The sequence below is a fragment of the Epinephelus lanceolatus genome, chromosome 9, assembly GCF_041903045.1.
Source record: "Epinephelus lanceolatus isolate andai-2023 chromosome 9, ASM4190304v1, whole genome shotgun sequence".
NCBI lineage: Eukaryota > Metazoa > Chordata > Actinopteri > Perciformes > Serranidae > Epinephelus > Epinephelus lanceolatus.
The window spans coordinates 3,278,060-3,297,629 of NC_135742.1; the positions used below are offsets into that span (position 1 = coordinate 3,278,060).

The window sequence follows — 19,570 nt, forward strand, 5'->3', positions numbered from 1 at the left end:
GCAGACCACTGTTTGAGACCAAGAAACAAAAGTGGTTCTTTTTTTTAACCAAGAAATTACCATTGAAACAAGGTATTTTGAGCCCAAACGTGATCTTTCCCTAACCATGACCAAGTATTTTTCATGCCTAACCACATTGCTGTTGTTTAATCATAAAGTTTTAACAAATTGTAACGTACAAATCTAACATATCTGTGGTTTGCAGAAACATACAGTACCAACATTTGTTGGGGGGTTGCAGCTGGATGCTACAAGTAATGCCAACGTCAGATAGAGGAGCTTTGTTGTTGCAGCAGGAGAAAACAACTGAATTGGAAAGAATTCCATCACAAGCCAATCACAGGTAGCCAGAATGATCTGGCACAACACTGGTCTGAACGTCACAGGCCTGGTCAATGGATCCAGAAACAGTCTTGAGATGTGGGAGCAGTTTTGGCACCAATAATCAAACCTTCTGTCTATCAGAGGCTCTGCAGTGAGCTAGTCAGCTTGTAGAGGAGCATGGGAGCAGGGGCGGAGCAAAGGATTGTGGGACTCCTGACAGAATGAGCAAACATGACAGCGAAGAAGTCGGCATTTTACTCAAAGGACAAGTTCAGTGTTTTCTATCGCTCTACTGTGGATGAATGATACTTTCTACTTTTCTGTTGTCTGAGTTTTTGGAGCTGTTGCTCTCTACTGAAAACTGAATTCAGCATGTTCTCAAACTGCTGTTGATGCAAGCAAATGTCTTTATACACAACTTCATAAAGACAAGACATAAATGTTTAAATTGATTTTTCGTTTACTGATAAAAGCTTATTTTTGGTCATGAACTCACTTTTTGACGTCAGCAAACAAACCAAATTCCATTTAGTTTTGAGTACAGAGCCACCTGTAGAGGTAATAATAAAGATACGGATGTAGAATATAAGCAAAAACTCATGTTAATACTGAAAATGTCCTTCAGAAGTGCCGCAACTCAAAGTATAACTGGCACTCTTATTCATTCACCTAGCTGCAGGTTGTACCTTTGATTAAAGCATCATATTTACATCACAGATGTCGGCTGATGATTGTTGATTATATTCAAGTCAAATAATAAAAATGTTTTAGTGAAAACTCATCAAGCCATTCATCAAATTTAAGCTCTTTTTAAGTTGAGACTGAAAGTGGATCCTCTGATTGGGCCTCATGGTCCAACTACAAAGTCATGGCATTATGTGATTGAAAGTTCCAGAGCTACTAAATGGACCCTATGGTGAGATTATTTGGCTAAATGAAAACAAAGTTTTCTGACATTAACCACGTAGCTTTTAGTAGCACAGACTGTAAAAGAAGCGGACGCAGCCTTCAACTCATTCTCACCCCCAACTCGTCAAATACTGACGCTAGGTCTGTGGCCCTACACGTCCAACTATGACACTCTAGGTACCCTCCCAGCGTCAGTTTTGGACGCTCATTGCGTCACATGCATTCTATCTTTTCAAAATGAACTTTGTTTTCACAGGAAATATACAGTTTATGTTTGTTATATGCAAACAGTCTCTTTCAAAATAAGCTTACGATGCTAGTAAAAAGACTTTGTTTTCAGATTTACTTCCTTTAGGTTTAGGTAGTGCAAAAAATGTGGGTGGGTATGAAAACATGGATGCTTCACACACAGAAGATCTGTATAATGAGTTTCAAGATCAGTGTCACCAATTCAGTATCTGACCAAATGTCTCCCCTTCTGTTCCTGAGACATGACGCTGAGTAATGGCCAGAAAAGTGTTTTATGCAGAACATTATGATGTCACAGTGAAGTTGACCTTTGACCACCGAAATCCAATCAGTTTATTGTGGAGTCCAAGTGGACATTTGAGCCAAATTTAAAGAAATTCCCTTGACGTGTTCTTGAGATACCATGTTCACAAGGATGGCACAGACAGACACGGTCATGGCCGGCGCAGAGGCTTAAAAAAAACATCACTGTTTGGTTTAAAATAAGTACGTTTGTTATTACTGTCACATCACGTGACATATGTCACTAGCATAGTATGCTACAAATACTAGCACACTACATTGTTAATAAACTAACACGATTGACTTTTGGTTTCACATGGGACATGAACAGCAGTCTCTTGGATGAAAGTCCAGAGTTTGTTAGACCCATTTCTGTCCCACCTCTTCTAAGTAGACTGTGGCAGTTGCTCAGAGTGTCAAAAAAAGCTGAAACCTGGTGCGTCTCACACCGATACTAAAAGGATGCATCGGTGCATCTGTATCTGAAGACAAGGGCCACTGACCAAGCGTTGGTATCGGATGAATTGGGACTGAGACCAGGTTGTACCCATCTCGAATTTGGCATTTTGGCCGTGCAATCTTGTTTGTTTTTTTTGGAGCCAGAAGCGACCAATAACTAGACGAGAGGGTGGAGCTGCAGAGGCTACGCATTGCACCTCTATCTTGATTGACAGGTCTCCATGGTAGTGAACCATTAACCACAGGGTAGCCACGCCCTTCAGCATCATTTAAATGGCTCTGTATCATTTTAAATGGGATCATAATTTGCAAAATGAACATCGTGTTTTATTGAAGACTTGAGACCTTAAACTAATTAGGAAAATGTTCACTGAGAGCAAGTGAGCAGTAGAGTCATTTTCTCATTAACTTCTATACAGTCGGACTTCTGTTTGAAACCAGTAGAGTCGCCCCCTGCTGGCCATTAGAAAGACTGCAGGTTTAAGGCACTTCTGAGTTGGCTTCACTTTTCTATGGAGGCTACGTCCAATTCTTTTCCACAATCTGTGGCCTAAAACCAACCAAACCTTAACCACAGCTATGTCAGGTGTGGAGATGGTCACATGAATCAACAGTTAACTGAGAGAAAACTGATTCCATGAGGCTCAAACTGGGACTAACAGTCACTAAATGACTCACTTGAGCTGCACTCAGCTAATAAAGAAACTGTGGCTCTGTTCCTGCTGGTTGTCCCCGCTCCGCCCGCTGCTCCCCTGCATCGCTGATGGAGATCAACATAGAGTACGATAAAGCATGTTAGTGCTCTGCCATGAATCTGTACAGAATATATACACCACTGGGTTCCTACATGGCACTGGGCAGGTCGATGTGAAGGTTTACTCTCACATAAAGACAATACAATCAACATGGTTACGCTCAAGTACAGGTTAGTAATACAAATGTAGCGTCAGCACTATGGAGGGAGGAGGACCACTTCAATAATCAGAATGAGAATAATAAGGATAGTAATAGACTTTTTAGCTTCCTAATGCTGTTTCCCAATAGGAGTTTTTAAAATAAAAAAACATCAACACTATTGGGATAATGTAAGTCATCTTCAGTACATTCAGTCATATCATCATCATCATAATACACTACAATAAATGTGCATTTTATAAAGTTGAACGCCTCAGCTGCAGCCGGGCTGATGCACGGCGCTCTGGGATGTTGAGTTTCGTACGCACCGCTTGCTTTTGTCAAAATCCTGCAAAACTGAAAGCTTCAAAAGTCAGTGATCTGGATCTGTACAGAGGTCCTGATCCTGCTTCCCGTCCCTCCGTCTGTTCCTCGATGACGTGTTATAAAACAGGTGGTTTCATTAGTAAGAAATGAAAGAGGGTTTTTTTTTTTAATTTAAGTTCTCTGCCTCTCAGCGAGGCGAAGCTTATTAAACACCATGGAATTGATGTCTGATAAATCTGCCGTTCCTCATGTGAGACGTGGTCACATGGTCCTACTTCTTCCCTTCGCTCTCTGTGGAGACAAAGAGACAAAACATTCAGTCACATATTGGACCTTTAGCTCAGAAACTACAGTAAAGACTTTAGGTGTGTTCAGTCTGTAAGTGGTGAGACTGCTTAATAAATCAATCAAAAGACTGAACAAATGATGGTTTCACTGCAGCAGACAAACTGAAGCAAAGAAACATAAAGCAAAAACTTCAGTTTGACTTCTGAAGCAGAGGAATTTGGGAAAGTTTACAAGATTTATAGAAAATAGATGATGTAAATTTTTACAAAATGATAAAGGCAACAGATTGTTTACTGTGATGGATTACTGCATCGAGTCACACGTCTCTGCAAACTGATTTGAATAGTTCCCTGTCATGAACAAAAAAACTTTGGTTGCCTGGATTACTGCCTCATGGTTGCACGTCTCTGTGCACCAGTCAAGTTGCAGTTACAGTTCACACCCATGTCTGTGAAAACATATATGCTTCACACACATCTCCCCCACAGGACATAAGATCTATACAGTCAGCACAGTTTCAAGATTAGAGTCACCACTTCAGTATCTGACCAAATGTCTCCCCTTCTGTTCCTGAGATATGACGCTGAGTAATGGCCAGAGAAGTGTTTAACGCAGAACATTATGATGTCACAGTGAAGCTGACCTTTAACCTTTTGGATATAAACTGTCATCACTTCCTCATTGTATCCTTTTAGACATTTGTGTGAGGTTTTGTCATACTAAGCAAATTAATTCTTGAGTTATGGCCAAAACATGTCTTGTGAGGTCAGAGTGACCGTTGACCTTTGACCACCAAATCAAAGTGAACTAAAATTGAAGAAATTCCCTTCAGGTGTTTTTTAGATATTGTGTTCATAGTTTTCTGTTCACAGGAAACAGATTCCACTGATTATTTGCACCAGTTGGTCAGGCTCATGAGAAACAGATGCCTGGCTGCCTCTTTGTAGCTGTGTTAGTTTTATTTTTACCAGTTATTTAGACAGTTATCATTTAACACTTTTAAGGGCACCACAGTAGTGCAGTGGTTAGCACTGATGCCTCACAGCACCACCCCTGAGTTTGAACCCCGAGGTGGGAGAGCCCCTCTGCGTGAAATTCTGCATGTTCTTCCTGTGTCAGCGTGGGTTTCCTCCAGGTGCTCCAGCTTCCTCCCACAGTCCAAAGACATGCAGGTTAACTGGTGACTCTAAATTGTCTGTAGGTGTGAATGTGAGCGTGAATGGTTGTCTGTCTCTATGTGTCAGCCCTGTGATAGTCTGGTGACCTGTCCAGGGTGAACCCTGCCTCTCACCCAGTGTCAACTGAGATAGGCTCCACCCCCCACGACCCCCAAGACATTACGCAGTTACAGAAAAAAAAAAGAATGAATATTCAACCTTTAAGCTCCTTTTCACCACATATTTTAATGGTTTAATTATAACGTTAACAAGACACCAAAGAAAAAGTTCCTCTACTTTGAGAGCAGATATATTTTTTTAAGTATTTTTATATTTTCATGTTTCGTATCTTTTTTCATTTTATACCATTGCTCTTTTACACTGTATCTTACTATATAATGACGAAAACTCTGTGTGTGTGTCTGTTCCACATTTTTCTCCTCACTGACTTGGTCAATCCATGTGAAATTTGGCACAGTGGTAGAGGGTCATGGGAGGATGCCAATGAAGCAATATTACATCAATTGGCCAAAGGGGGGCGCTATAGCAACCCATTGAAATGTCAAACTTTGAATGGGCATATCTCATGCCCCGTATGTCGTAGAGACATGAAACTTTGCACAGAGATGCCTCTCCTCATGAGGAACACATTTGCCTCAAGAACCCATAACTTCCGCTTATATAGATTTTCCGCCATTTTGAATTTTTTGAAAAACACTTCAAATGGATCTCTTCCTAGGAAGTTTGAGCGATCTGCATGAAACTGGGTGAACATAATCTAGGGACCAATATCTAAAGTTCCCTCTTGGCAAAAGTTGGAAAACTTACTAAAACTGAGCTTCTATAAGGCAATGAATATTGCGGAGGGCGTGGCTCATCACATAAAGGTGTATAACATCTCAAGGGTTTCACCCATCACCACGCAACTTTGTAGGCATATGACCACACATAATCTGAGGGGACCCCTCCATTATTGACCCCATCAAACAAAATGGGGGCGCTAGAGAGCTCATTTCTTATCTAGGCCTAACCGCCATATGGATTTTTACTAAACTTGGTAGATATGTAGAACAGGACGCCTCAAGGTGACTGGAGAAATTTAACTCTAATTGGCAACTGGGTGGCGCTATAACAACAGAAAAATGCTTCAAAATGGCTAAAATGCGACCGATCGCTGTGGCTCCCCCTGTGGACCAATGTTGGTGTTGTTTTCTAATGTTTGGTATGACTAAGTCATGGTATGGTATGCTGTACATAATCACGGAAACTGTCAGTGTGTCATTCTGTCAGTCAGTCATTCTGTCTGTCCCACGTTTTTCTACTCACTGACGTGGTCAATCTATGTGAAACTGCACATAGGCATTGAGGACTGGCATAGGTAGAAGGTGACAAAGCTACCAATGGCTATGGACTAGTTAATTTTTATGTACCAAATCAGGCAAATTGACTGTGTGTGCAAATATATTTAGTTTAGCCTGAGAACAAAGAATTTCATTGCAACAGCTGCTCCACTGTAACTGTTGAAAGTTGTAGTAATAACATAAATGTCTTTCCTTCAGGCCTTCAGATAAAGTGACAACACTAAAATGGAAGCTGATAACATAAACAGGTTTACACATACATTAAAATAACCATTCTGATGATCCTTTGTTGTTCAGAGCTAATGAGATAATTAAGTTGTGATTGTAAGAAAACAGTTTGTTCATAAGATAAGAAGATGATTAATTAAAGATCTTCAGATTTCAGACGTCAGCTGAAAACTGCTGGAATTCTCCTTCAGTTCTGAGCTGTTGTGTGATTTCATCTGTCAGCATCTCTCCTGTTCATCTCCTCTATTTCACAGCAATTACCATTTATAGATAACTGCAGCCTTTGCACCAGTGAGGTAATCATCACATTATGCTGTTTAACGGAGCCGGCAGGTTCCCTCTGCATTACTTCACTCACTCAGACAAAAGCAGTGATGTATAATGGCCTCTGAAAATATATGAAAACACTGTAAAGTGGGTAATAATGATCTGCTGGATGATCGTTCAGGCAACAAGGCAGAGAGTCGACTGAGCTGAGAGCCTTTATACTCAGGAGATAGATATTTGATTTATTGACCTGCCACACCTCTCCAACACATCCTGCTCCCAGTTTGCATTTTATTAAAGAAATTATTAAGGGCTATTAAACAATTAGGGCTGCATTATCTGCTGTTTTTTTAATCATCATCCCCATGTCAACTTGCACAGTAAACACATCATGGAAGACTTTTGAGTGAGCTGAGAGAGAGCATCAGTAGAAAACTGCACTATGAAGTAACTGTTGTTCTTTTGTGTTCAGTTCAGTTTGTTCAATAAAAAAGTTGGAATTTTTTTTTTAATCCAACAAGCAGCTTGTATTTCAGCAGTGCACTGAAAGCCCCATTGCATTTAATGTCTTTACAGTGACATTCAACATTATCACCTGTTGTCCACAGACTGTGCAGCACTACAAGCTGTAAAGACATAATTAAAATATTGCCTTGAAACAAAGACGCTCCCTGAACTCCTGAAACATCTTTACAGAACAACAGGAAACTAGAGGAGCTGCAGATAAATTATGTGTGAACATTAACTGGAATTAAGTTCTCACCACAATCATGAGGTGCTGTTTTATTTTATTATTTAACAAGACAGCATTGCACTACACTCAGTTTGAGTATCTACCTACCTACCTACCTTACACAGTGTAGTGTTCATTATTTCAGACTCACCAGTGGAGGAGTGTCCTGACACCTGCTGACTGGAGACCAGCGACCTGGAGCTCAACCCTTCAACACACAGCAGTAACACCACAGTGAGAAAATCAGCTGTGAAACATTGCAAAATAAAATGTCCTGTAAAGTGTTATTATAACAAAACGCCGACAGCAGCAGATCAACTGCAGCTAAAGTTCAGCTGGCCGTCGACAGGAGATGTATTTTGTTTTTCACAGGTTTTATTCAAAAGACCTGAATAATATGATGGTTGTTATGAAGCACTTGTGATTTTTATGCAAATAAAACAAATCTTATTCTGTTTGTATTCAACATTCTCCTTGAGCCACGAAAAACAACACAAAAAAAACATTCAAAGCCTCAGAGGACAAAAACCAGTGCTGGATATTAACACATTTACTCAAATACTATTCTTGAGTGAAATTTGATGTACTTTCACTTTATTATTTGCATGATACATGCTACTTTATTATTTACACTTCATTGATCTAACAGCTTTACTTACCTTACAGAGGAAGATTTCTGTATACAAAATATATGAAGATGCATATACAAGATATACTTTGCTAAGGATTAAAACAGCCAAACTGTAGATACAATTAGAGCTGAAACAATCAGTTGATTAATCAATTAATCCAGTGACAGAAAATTATATTGGCAACTATTTTGATGATGGTGATTTTTCATAAAAGAAACGTCAAATATTTCAGTGCTACAGGATTTTCTGCCTACTAATCTTTAAAGTTTTGCATAAGTGACATTTGGTAACACTTCATAAGACAGCCCGCGTTTTAGAGTGTAGCTACCTCTCACCCACTATCCCAGGAGTTAGAGCATAATTCCTCCCGGTCACTTACCACATACTTTGCCAGGAGTTAGAGTATAACTCGCGGCCACTTAGCATATACTTCCCCGGGAGTTAGAGTATAACTCGCGGCCACTTAGCATATACTTCCCCGGGAGTTAGAGTATAACTCGCGGCCACTTAGCATATACTTCCCCGGGAGTTAGGGTATAACTCGCGGCCACTTAGCATGTACTTCCCCGGGAGTTAGGGTATAACTCGCGGCCACTTAGCATGTACTTCCCCGGGAGTTAGAGTATAACTCGCGGCCACTTAGCATGTACTTCCCCGGGAGTTAGGGTATAACTCGCGGCCACTTAGCATATACTTCCCCGGGAGTTAGAGTATAACTCGCGGCCACTTAGCATGTACTTCCCCGGGAGTTAGGGTATAACTCGCGGCCACTTAGCATATACTTCCCCGGGAGTTAGAGTATAACTCGCAGCCACTTAGCATGTACTTCCCCGGGAGTTAGGGTATAACTCGCGGCCACTTAGCATATACTTCCCCGGGAGTTAGAGTATAACTCGCAGCCACTTAGCATGTACTTCCCCGGGAGTTAGGGTATAACTCGCGGCCACTTAGCATGTACTTCCCCGGGAGTTAGAGTATAACTCGCGGCCACTTAGCATGTACTTCCCCGGGAGTTAGGGTATAACTCGCGGCCACTTAGCATATACTTCCCCGGGAGTTAGAGTATAACTCGCGGCCACTTAGCATGTACTTCCCCGGGAGTTAGGGTATAACTCGCGGCCACTTAGCATATACTTCCCCGGGAGTTAGAGTATAACTCGCAGCCACTTAGCATGTACTTCCCCGGGAGTTAGGGTATAACTCGCGGCCACTTAGCATATACTTCCCCGGGAGTTAGAGTATAACTCGCAGCCACTTAGCATGTACTTCCCCGGGAGTTAGGGTATAACTCGCGGCCACTTAGCATGTACTTCCCCGGGAGTTAGGGTATAACTCGCGGCCACTTAGCATGTACTTCCCCGGGAGTTAGGGTATAACTCGCGGCCACTTAGCATGTACTTCCCCGGGAGTTAGGGTATAACTCGCGGCCACTTAGCATGTACTTCCCCGGGAGTTAGGGTATAACTCGCGGTCACTTAGCATGTACTTCCCCGGGAGTTAGGGTATAACTCCTCCTCCTCTACTTTCCCGGCAACTCCCGGGGAATTATGTGATAAGTGACCGGGAGGAGTTATGCTCTAACTCCCGGGAAAGTGTGCGAGAGGTACACTCTAAAACATGAGGTGTCTTATGAAGTGTTACCTGACATTTTTAAATACAGAACTTTTACAGTGTTGTATTAATCCTTTAACTTTAGTGAAGGATTTAAGTACTTTTTCCAGTACTGAGAAAAACCAGTTGACAGACAAAGGTCGGGTAAAAGATGAATCCATTCTACGAGCAATAACCTCACTAACTGAGCAGAAGTAGTGGTCACCTGATCATTACAGCCAGATGTCTCATAGCAGCCTCCATAGTACAAAATATGAAACATATTCAGCTTCAGATATAAAGTAGTTCTTTTAGATTTAAAGGTCCAGTGTGTAAGATTTAGGGGGATTTATTGGTAGTGAGGAGTGAGGTGGCACATCAGTGTCTCTCTGAGGCTGTTTGGCATGTTGCAGATGGGCCTCTGGCCCAGCACCTGCTCGGTGCTCACCTTTTTTCTGTGATAACTTAAGCTCCAGACAATCAGGAGGTTTTTACCAGGAGCTGTATTATAGTATTATATTCCTGAGGCAGAGATGGGACCAAGTCACACATGTGCAAGTCTCAAGTAAGTCTCAAGTCTTAACCTTCAAGTCTCAAGTAAGTCCCAAGTCATTTTTTCTTGGGCAAGTCAAGTCAAGTCACAGGTTATGTCAAGTCAAGTCCTGTAATAGGTCAAATCAAGTCCAAGTCAAGTCACCTTATTATTGTAATTTTACCTGCAGAATCTGATCTTAATCAAGTGAAAAGACAAGATATAAGTAACTGTCAGTAAACATTGATTTCATCGCTGCGATTTTTACTTTGCAGGGACGACCCCCATGCGTGCGCGCACACACACACACACACACACACACACTGGGGTTAATGTTAGCAAATAAATTAAAAAACAAGTTCCACCAAACCGACCCACCCCCCCACCCCCGTATCGTATCAAGCTAATGTTAGCTAACTACCGACTAACCAGATAATATTAGCTAATTGACAAGCACTTACTGGGCAGAATGGCTCTTCAAATGACGAACAAAGTCTGAAGTTGTCGTCTGGCTGTCCGACGTGTTTATGCCACATGTCTTGCACTGTGCTGTTCGTCTTTTGTCGTAATAATGGTCATACCGAAAGCCGAAGACGATGACTCTGGGTACTTCTCCCGCTGACATGTTGATGCCTATCTGATATAAGAGGGCCTGTTTCTCCAATAAACACGTAAGGTACGTAGAGAGGGCATGACTGATTGACAGGGTAGTGATCTAATCATGACAACGCCATTCTCAGCCTGCGCTCCTACCGGGTAATCAACATTATTTTTTAAATTAATTTATTAATTTTATATTTTAACCGAAAACATGATGTGAATAACACTCAAGTCATTCAAGTCATTGTGTCTCAAGTCAAGTCCCGAGTCTTTAACTTCCAAGTCCGAGTCAAGTCTCAAGTCTTTTATTTTTTGTTAAGTCAAGTCACAAGTCATCAAAACAGCGACTCGAGTCGACTCGAGTCCAAGTCACAATGACCCGGGGTCCCCATCTCTGCTCAGAGGTCTCCTCCTCTCCAAAACAAACAGACCCGGTGATTTAAACCGGTAAATACACTGCTTTTCCTAGGGTGCTCATCACAGAGGGACTGCAAACTACGGTGGCTGACACAAAAATGTGAATGTCCCTATCTAGAGCCAGTTTGTCCGTTATGGGCTACTGTAGAAACATGGCAATGCAACATGGTGATCTCGTAGAAGAGGACCTGCTCCCTGTGTAGATATAAACAGCTCATTCTAAGGTAACGAAAACACAACGATTCTTATTTTTAGGTGATTATACACTAAAGAAAACACACTTATTATATTATATTCTATGTCTGCCAATGACTAATAACACTAATAACATGTTGGGGTGAGTGTGTGTCGTCGTACCTTGGTAGATGTCGTACTGTCCTGACATCAGGTTGTAGCTCATACCCAGGTGTGTGTGATGGTGTGTGTGGAGGTGTCGGGCGAATGACACGTGGTTCCTCTCTCGCTCTGTCTCTCTTTCTCCCTCGGGGGAACCCTTCTCGCCGGGCTGTTTGAACACACACATACACGCACACACACACATCTGGTTTTACACCTTTTTTGAAACGTTTCCCATCTGAACTTTTTCTTTGTGATGTACACCTTCATGAGATATCTTTAGTCCTGTGGTGTCGTTACTTCAAACCCACAGTCATTTGAAGAACCTCTTCATGTACTTGATGACATTGAAAAGCACTTGAAGAAGTAGAAATGTGAAATATATTGTTGGGTTTTTAACATTTTAACATCTGCACTACTTTACATGTTTGATTCAGTGTGTGTGTGTGGCAGTGAAGTGAGTGGCGTCTCACAGCAGGTGATTTTCCATGGTACTGATGGCTCTGCTGCTGCAGCAGCTCCATGGCCGAGGACGAGGACGAGTCACCGCTCTGTTTGCCGCTCACCGCTCCTCCTCTGCCAGGTGGAGTCACCTCCGACTCCTCCCTGCCCGCCGTCTTACCGTACAGAGGGTAGTGGAAACCTGGTGGACGCAAACACACACACACACACACACACACACACACACACACAGCCACAGACAAAGAAACATACACACACACGTACAGTGACTTTAAATCGCTTTCTTAGACAAAAGATTTGCACATATTGAAGCCTTCGGCTGCCATCTTTAAAGATACAGTCCCAGCTTAGCGCCCCTTACAGGATGTTAGGAGCTATAATAACATCAGGGAGTGTGTCTTTAATGTGTGTACGAGTGCCTTGCACGGTACTTAATACATAAAGTACTTTACTGAACTGAACTTGACATAAAGACACAGTAGATGCTACAAGTGCTTCGCAGTACCACTTTTCCCCTGGCTTTATGATTTATACATTTAAATTTGTTCTCTGCACCTTTTATGCTTCAGAATTGTTGCATTAAAATCCCTCTTTAAAGAAAAAGGATGGATCTGATCCCTTAGAAAGGTAAATTAATTTTTCATTAAAGGTGCAAATTCAGCAGCAGCTTAGATATCTGGTAAGTTTCATGGGTTCATTCCATATTTGGGGTTGCATGCATTATATCATATTAAGAGGTTTCTGAATGAATTAAGAGGGTTAAGGGGTTAAAACTTCTACATTTCCACTGTAATTACAAAAGGAGTCGTTTAAGGTAAAGTTAGGAGATGGCATTGGTACCATCTGTACTGGTGATTTAATGCAGAGGCTCTGAATTTCAAAGGGCCTCTGAATGTCTATTACTAGTATAGAAATATTATAATAAAATAATATTAATAGTCAGGGGGGTTGATGTCATAGATTCTGTTTACCAATTGGCCAGTTTGGTGTTAATGCTGATATTTGTTGACACTGACTGGCTAGTTTGGTACTGCAGTGTTGCAACATTATGAACTCAGGTGACTCTTGAATAAAAACAAAAACAAAAAAACAAGGTGGAATATCATGAGAAACATGACAGCGCTGCCAACATCCAGAAAAAGAGAAAAAAAAACGTGTTAAGTTTGTTTAAGTTTAATATAATTCATAAACACCAAAGTTAATCAATTTTTTTTTAAAAAGACTCAAAGCTACGCAGCACAAGGTGCGAGTCATGTAACTCAGCTACCCAACAACTTAGCAGTGGTTAGCGCTAACGTTAGTGTGGTGCCTCAAGAGAATGGCATTAGCCAAGAAGCAGACAAACAGATCTCTGTATGTTAATTTGTGCAGAAGTGCAAACACTGGCACCGCCAGGGTCACACAATGACTCAGACACAACTGAAACAAGTGCTTCCTCAGCAGGTCACTTGCTGCTCAGGACACTGAGGGGAAGCTTCTGCAGAGTGCAAAAGCAAAGTGGACAAACTACCGAAGGTGACACTGACGACACTGACACTGGTAAAGAGGGAGATTCCTTTGACGTCCTCTCGCTCGGCCCTCTCAACCGCTGTGTCTCCACTGAGAGAGCGGAGTAGGAAGAAGGTTCCTGTAAAGTTACCGGGCTCTGTGTGATGTAATGGTTGCGCGACCATTTTGACCGGGGCGATGTAGGGGCGTAGGGACGCCGTTAGCGGTGTCTGTAATAACTCCGGTCACGGTCCGTGAAAAAAAAATTTTTTGCAGCGGATGTCTTAGTTACAACATGATTGAGCTAACTGGAGTAGTTTCATGTCGTATCCGACAACGGGAGGTTTTTAACAGACGATGTCCTGATGTTAGCTTTGCTGCTGTTTGTACTGATGCTTTCTAGACATCGTGATTTCCCAAAACTGAATAAATACCACACATAGCAACACAAAACTGCTTTGCTAGCTCAATCATGTTGTAACTAAGATATCCGCTGGAAAAAAATATTTTTTTCACGGTCCGTTTATTGAGTTATTACAGACACAGCTAACGGTTAGCCTAGCTAAACTACGATAACCATGTTGTTATTTACAAAATGTCACATCCCGCCTTGAGTATATCCAATCAGCACCGTCCCAGCCAGGAGTTTCTCGGGGCCGTTCTGAGTACCTACTCCGAGGCAGGGACTTGTTTAGCTCCTGTAAAAGTTCCGGAACTCTGTGTTCGGGGGTGGTTCCTGCGGTGGAGACACACACCAATGGCCCCGGCCCCGTAAAATTACCCCGAGGTTCATGATAATAAAGTTAAATAAAGAAATGTTGTAATATTGTTTAAGCAATGCTGTAATAAAGTTAGATAAAGTCTTGTATAATGAAATAAATCAAAGCGGAATCAGTGTTGCTTTTATTTTGTCGTTTTGCCTCAGGTGAACAGTTAGCTGTTAGCAGTTAGCAGAAAGGTAAACCATAACAGTGGCACTGTAAACGAGGGGATTTATTCACTGTGAGCTGGAAACACACGAACAGCTCTCCAGGTCGTATATTAATAATATATGCAAGTCGCACTGGTGCAACTATGGTCGCAGTCTGGAGCCCTGCAGATCCAAAAACACAAGCCTCGCCTACTCACACACTCTAGCCCAGGTTAGAGTGATTTGGATGGGCAGGAGAGTGTGTGACATATCATGTTTGTGCCGGTGGCAAAAAATAAATTAAGTGACAATTTGTAAATGATATTCGGGATAAAATCATTTCATACATCTCATGTGGAACAAGCTGTCATACATTGAGTATAATTGACATATCGGCCACCTCTGCTCCCAACTGTTAAGGAAAAAAAATATCGGAGTCACTTAGAACCAAAAAAATCAGATTCTGGCTGTTTCTACCTGCAGTCTGAACGTAGCCTAACTCTCGGCAAGAAAGCAAATCAGCCTCTTTCCCCAAAATGTCAAACTACTTCCCATTAAGTAACCCCAAACCATCCCTCAGACTCTTACCTGGGTAGTTGTGCACCAGGGTTGGGGACACCCCTCTGTAGGAGCCCCCGCTGCTCTCACACATTGCCAGGTAAGGTGGGTAGGAGGAGTGCTGGTACTGGATGTAGGGCTGCTGGGGGGTCATGGGAGGAGACACTGCCGCCCGGGCATTCTGGGACTCCTCAGCTAGCCCTCCCATTGGCTCCTGGCCTTGATCATCCAGCCCGTCCAGCCTGTCTGAATCCTCCATGTCGATGGTGGGTGGGAGATCGTGGACCCTGGCTTTTTTAGCGTCTCCGCCCACTCCTCCACCTCCTCCTGAGGTCATCTTGGCCCCGGCAGGCTCCACGGTAGCTCCCCATTCTTTCCCCCTGTCTGCTTCACCCTCCTCGGCCTCCTCTCCGTGTTGTAGCTCTGAGTATTTGCTGTGAGCGAGGCAGTGAGCCCAGGCCGGGCCGTCTGAGGGCTAGATCGATGGGGACAAGTGTTGGTGCGAGTTGCAGTGTTTCCCCTATAATTCTTTGTTAACAGTGGTGGGTGGGAGTCATTTTGGGGTCACTTCGGTCCATGTCTCTGTCCCAGTTTTGTTTATATGGCCAGTTGCAGAGCTAAAATACCTATTTCAACTACACGTTAGCCCTTTAGCATTTTGTCTCTGATGTGTTTTTTTAGAGGCTAATTTAGGACTTTCATTTGTACATTTTCTTTTTAGCAGGGGTGGAGAATTTCTTGCTGCGGCGGCCCACCGCTGCTGAATGACTATAGAGGAAACACTGTGTGAACAGAACCATAGACAGACCATCTATCACTGGCTCTGGGTGTGATGTTGATGAAGGATGACGACGTTTCAACAGCAGGCGGCCATTCAGAGGTGGGATGTGAGGAGAGTGGCGTCCCCGTTCAATGACACGAATCAAGACACGTCTCACACATGATCAACTGCAGAATTTCAGCCAAAACTGAAGGATAAAACGACCTCGCAAACATTCAATTCATACAACCTTTTTTACATGACCCAGCATGGCTAGCGGTTAAACGCATCGTGAGATGGTTAAGAATCTGTACAAGCTCTCTGAAAAAGCAGCTCATATAAAAACCAACACTTACGTATTAGAAATGTTTCTTTTGTCTCTTTATGTGTGTATGTTTTACATTTACAGCTAAAGTTGGAATTACACATTAAAAACATTTGCATCCATCAAATCAAACCAGATGATTTTGATTTCAACCAAAATGACTAAAGTTGTATGTCAGAGTAGAGCTACAGCACCACAGAAGCCACATGGTCTTTGTTATTAGCACCTATTGGTTTTAGCTGTACACAACGTGTGATTAATCTCTTTGTGACACTCAACAACAGTCATTAAAGCACACCAACAACACCATCAGCGGCGGCGGCAGGTTATAGACAGAGGGAGAAACTTACACTGGAATAGGAAACATTTGAGTCCAGATCTGTCTGACTGTTTGGGTTGTGGAGTGATGAAGAAGAGGAAGAGGAAGGTGACTTGATGTCGTCGCAGTCTTTCATCGAGACCTGGTGCTGGTCCACCATGCCACCGTGCACCGCCTTTATGCCCAGACCCTGTCCCCTTTCTCCCCTCTCACTCAACTCCACGTAGGACAGGACAGGTTTGGGACAGCAACCTTTAGCACCGTCTGGACCTTTACCTAGCATGGATCCACCAGTTGAACCCCCAACCATGTGTTTATCGTCCTCACTGTCTCTCACCCCCTGTCCCCTCTCGCCCCTCTGCTTGGCACCATGTGTCTGATCACAGCATTTGGAGGCCAGTAACAGTTTCTGGTCCATGTACAGTCCTCTGGAGTACTGGCCGTAATACAGCGACTGGGCCAAGGCGGTCTGGGTCTGACTCATAGCGAGCTGGAGCTGAGACTGAGGTGGCCCGTCGCCTTTCTTTGAGTCCGAAAACTCATGGGAAGAGCTTTTGTCATCCTCTTTCACGTCTTCCTTTCTGTCCTTCCCTTTGCCGTCGAGGGCCGAGCTTTTGTGGAAAGCAACGCTGCTGCTGTTTGACCTGTCCGACTGCATGTACCCCTGCAGGTAGTAGGGCTCATAGCTGTGGTAGTATGGGGATTGGGAGTCTTTTGATGGTGGGGCGGATGCTGCGGACGGGGTTTTACCAGAGTTACCGTGGTTACCGTTGGAGCTCACCTCCGAAGAGACCGAAGAGGCGGACTTGGATCTGATTCCATCCGAGCGGCATTCGGAAGATCCCCCGTCGTCCCCGGCATCTGAGATGTCAGAGTAGGCGGGGCTGTTGTTCTTGCTGTCTGCTGCCAGGCAACTACCAGCAGAGTCAAGCCGCGATGAGCCACCAATGGACGGACTGGGGGCGTTGTCGGTGAAGGTGTACACCTTATCAGCCTCAGCTCGGATGCTGGCCATCCTGCTCTCCTGGCTCTCCGTGAGTCCGTTAATCACATCCTGCTTACTGAGGTGCTCCTTCAGAAGGCTTCCAGAAATCTCCTTGACACCAATTTTGGAACCACAACCATCTTCCATTTTGATTCCGCTGCTGTCACCATTAGGCGTCCTGGTTTGCGCATCTTTGTTGTGTTTGTCCTTCAGCCTCCGTTTCTCTTTCTTCCTGGTCTCTTTGCTGCAGTTGACCAGGGTGGCTTTGACAAGGCTCGGTTCCACAACGATGCTCAGCTTTGGTTTGATGGGTTTCAGAGGAAGGTTTTTACTGGTGAGGCCCACGGCTGCCATGGGTGACGGCTGCTGTGAGGCGGCAGTATCTGCTGTGCCGGTCGGATACCCCGTGTTGGGAATGGCGATCAGCTTGGGGGGAGCAGGGGCCGGAGCGATTGGCCGGTTGGTCCGTGACTTGGACAGCTTCTCCACCTTCCCGTTGGCCTTCTTGCCCTTGTCACATGCACCTCCCTTTTTGTCGATCAAGCCTTCAGCTTCCAGCTTGGGCATCTCGACCGTGGAATTCCTGTCTGGGACCATGCAGTTCTCCAGAACCACGGTCATGTTGGAGATGATGGGCAGATTGCTGAGGTCATCAATCAGTCCATCTTTCAGCAGTGAGGTTCTTCTGGTCTTGGGGTTGGCTGAGGGGCTGTGGTCAGTACTGAGGAGTAGCCGTCTGTTTTTAGGAGACCCCACCGTGGTCACCTTATATAAGGGAGCAGGTTTCTTGGAGGAGCTGTTGGCATTAGTGCTGTTTGTCTCTGAGAGGTCATATGTCATGTTGCTGATGGTGTCCTCACAGTCTGATAGTCGTTCCTCACTCTCTCCGTCCTTCAGGGGCTCCAGCTCCGGCTTCCGCTGCTCCTCAGCTTCCAGGTGTGCATGAGTCTGGTGGTAGCGCAGGCCGTTGATGTGCTTGTAGCGTTTAGTGCAGTTGGGGTGAGGGCAGTCGATGAGGATGGGTGGGGGAGGTGGTGAGGAGGCACAACCTCCTCCAGGGTCCATGAACGAGGGGTCTGATTTGCCCTGTGGCGTGGATGGGGCACTGCGGGATTTGGCCCGGATCCTCTTCCCATTCCCGTTTTTGATGTCATCAGAGGAGACCAGACTGAGGTCCAGGTCAGCTGGCGGTTTGTTCTTTCGCTTCCCGGAGGACAGAGAGGAGGTGCTGTTGGCAGGTTTCACCTCCTCCACAGTGAAGAAAGAAGGAGGTGTTCGGCAGTTGCTGTTGATGAGGTTTAAGCTTCCTCTCCGTCCTTTGCTGTGGATGGGTGCGGTGGCTCCAGCCACACCACCTCCACGGCTCCTGTGCTGGGACAGACCCCTGACTTTGGCAGCAGGGGCCGGCTCAACGCAGGGCCGCTCGGCCATGGCCATTCGCATCCGCTTGCCCCGGCCACGCCCACCTGGCAACTCAGGGTCACTGGAGGGAGACTCACAAAACCTGGACAGAGGAAGAGAAAGAAATGGATTTAAAAAAGAAATTCTCTTAATAATCACTTAATCAGAGATGAGAAAGACCGTACTGTGACATGTCTTGTTTTATTGTTTCGTATTGCATTAACACAATACTTATTGTGACCAGTTGCAGCCGCTAAAAAGAGGGCGCACATGCAGCACTCCACCAGCCACAAAGCTTAATCTAGAGTCAGAAAATTATGATTAGATATTTGAAATAAACAAATGAATGTGCCTCCTGGCTCCCTTACAGTCAAGATGGCAGTGAACATAACAGATTGATGACTTGATCTTGTAACACGACTAACTTTTCTACGGATGTCCATTTTTGAGCCACAGCAAAGGCCAAAATGTGGCCCGCAACAGATGGTAAGGCCTTTTATTTTAGCTGAGGCAATTACCGGCCAACTGACGCCCCCTAGTGGGCAGTTAAGAGGAGTGAGGAGTCAGCATCAGTCCTTGAGTGCACAGACATACATTTGCACACAAAATTTTTGGCTGATTGGTCCAGTAGTTTGCGATATTAGCTGTGGATAGGCAGATAAACACACACACACACACACACACACACACACACGGCCAAATGCATTAAGGGGGTAATATGGAAACCACCATAAAAAAACAGACATAAATATTGGGATTGTAGTCAATGAAAGAAAA

The 19,570-nt window shown here is 44.0% G+C and overlaps 1 protein-coding gene across 1 annotated transcript in view; it reads right to left on the bottom strand.

Annotated features, from left to right (window-relative positions):
- Positions 1-2,347: 2,347 nt before the first annotated feature.
- znf608 (zinc finger protein 608) overlaps positions 2,348-19,570 on the bottom strand; it is an 86,919-nt gene continuing 69,696 nt past the window's right edge. Inside the window, exons 4-9 of the mRNA XM_033620017.2 lie at positions 16,439-18,896; positions 15,034-15,478; positions 12,059-12,228; positions 11,607-11,754; positions 7,630-7,686; positions 2,348-3,735 (exon numbers count right to left, since the gene is read on the bottom strand). Of these exons, the coding sequence (XP_033475908.2) occupies positions 3,716-3,735; positions 7,630-7,686; positions 11,607-11,754; positions 12,059-12,228; positions 15,034-15,478; positions 16,439-18,896 (3,298 nt within the window). The 3' untranslated portion in view covers positions 2,348-3,715. The remainder of the gene's footprint in view (positions 3,736-7,629; positions 7,687-11,606; positions 11,755-12,058; positions 12,229-15,033; positions 15,479-16,438; positions 18,897-19,570) is intronic.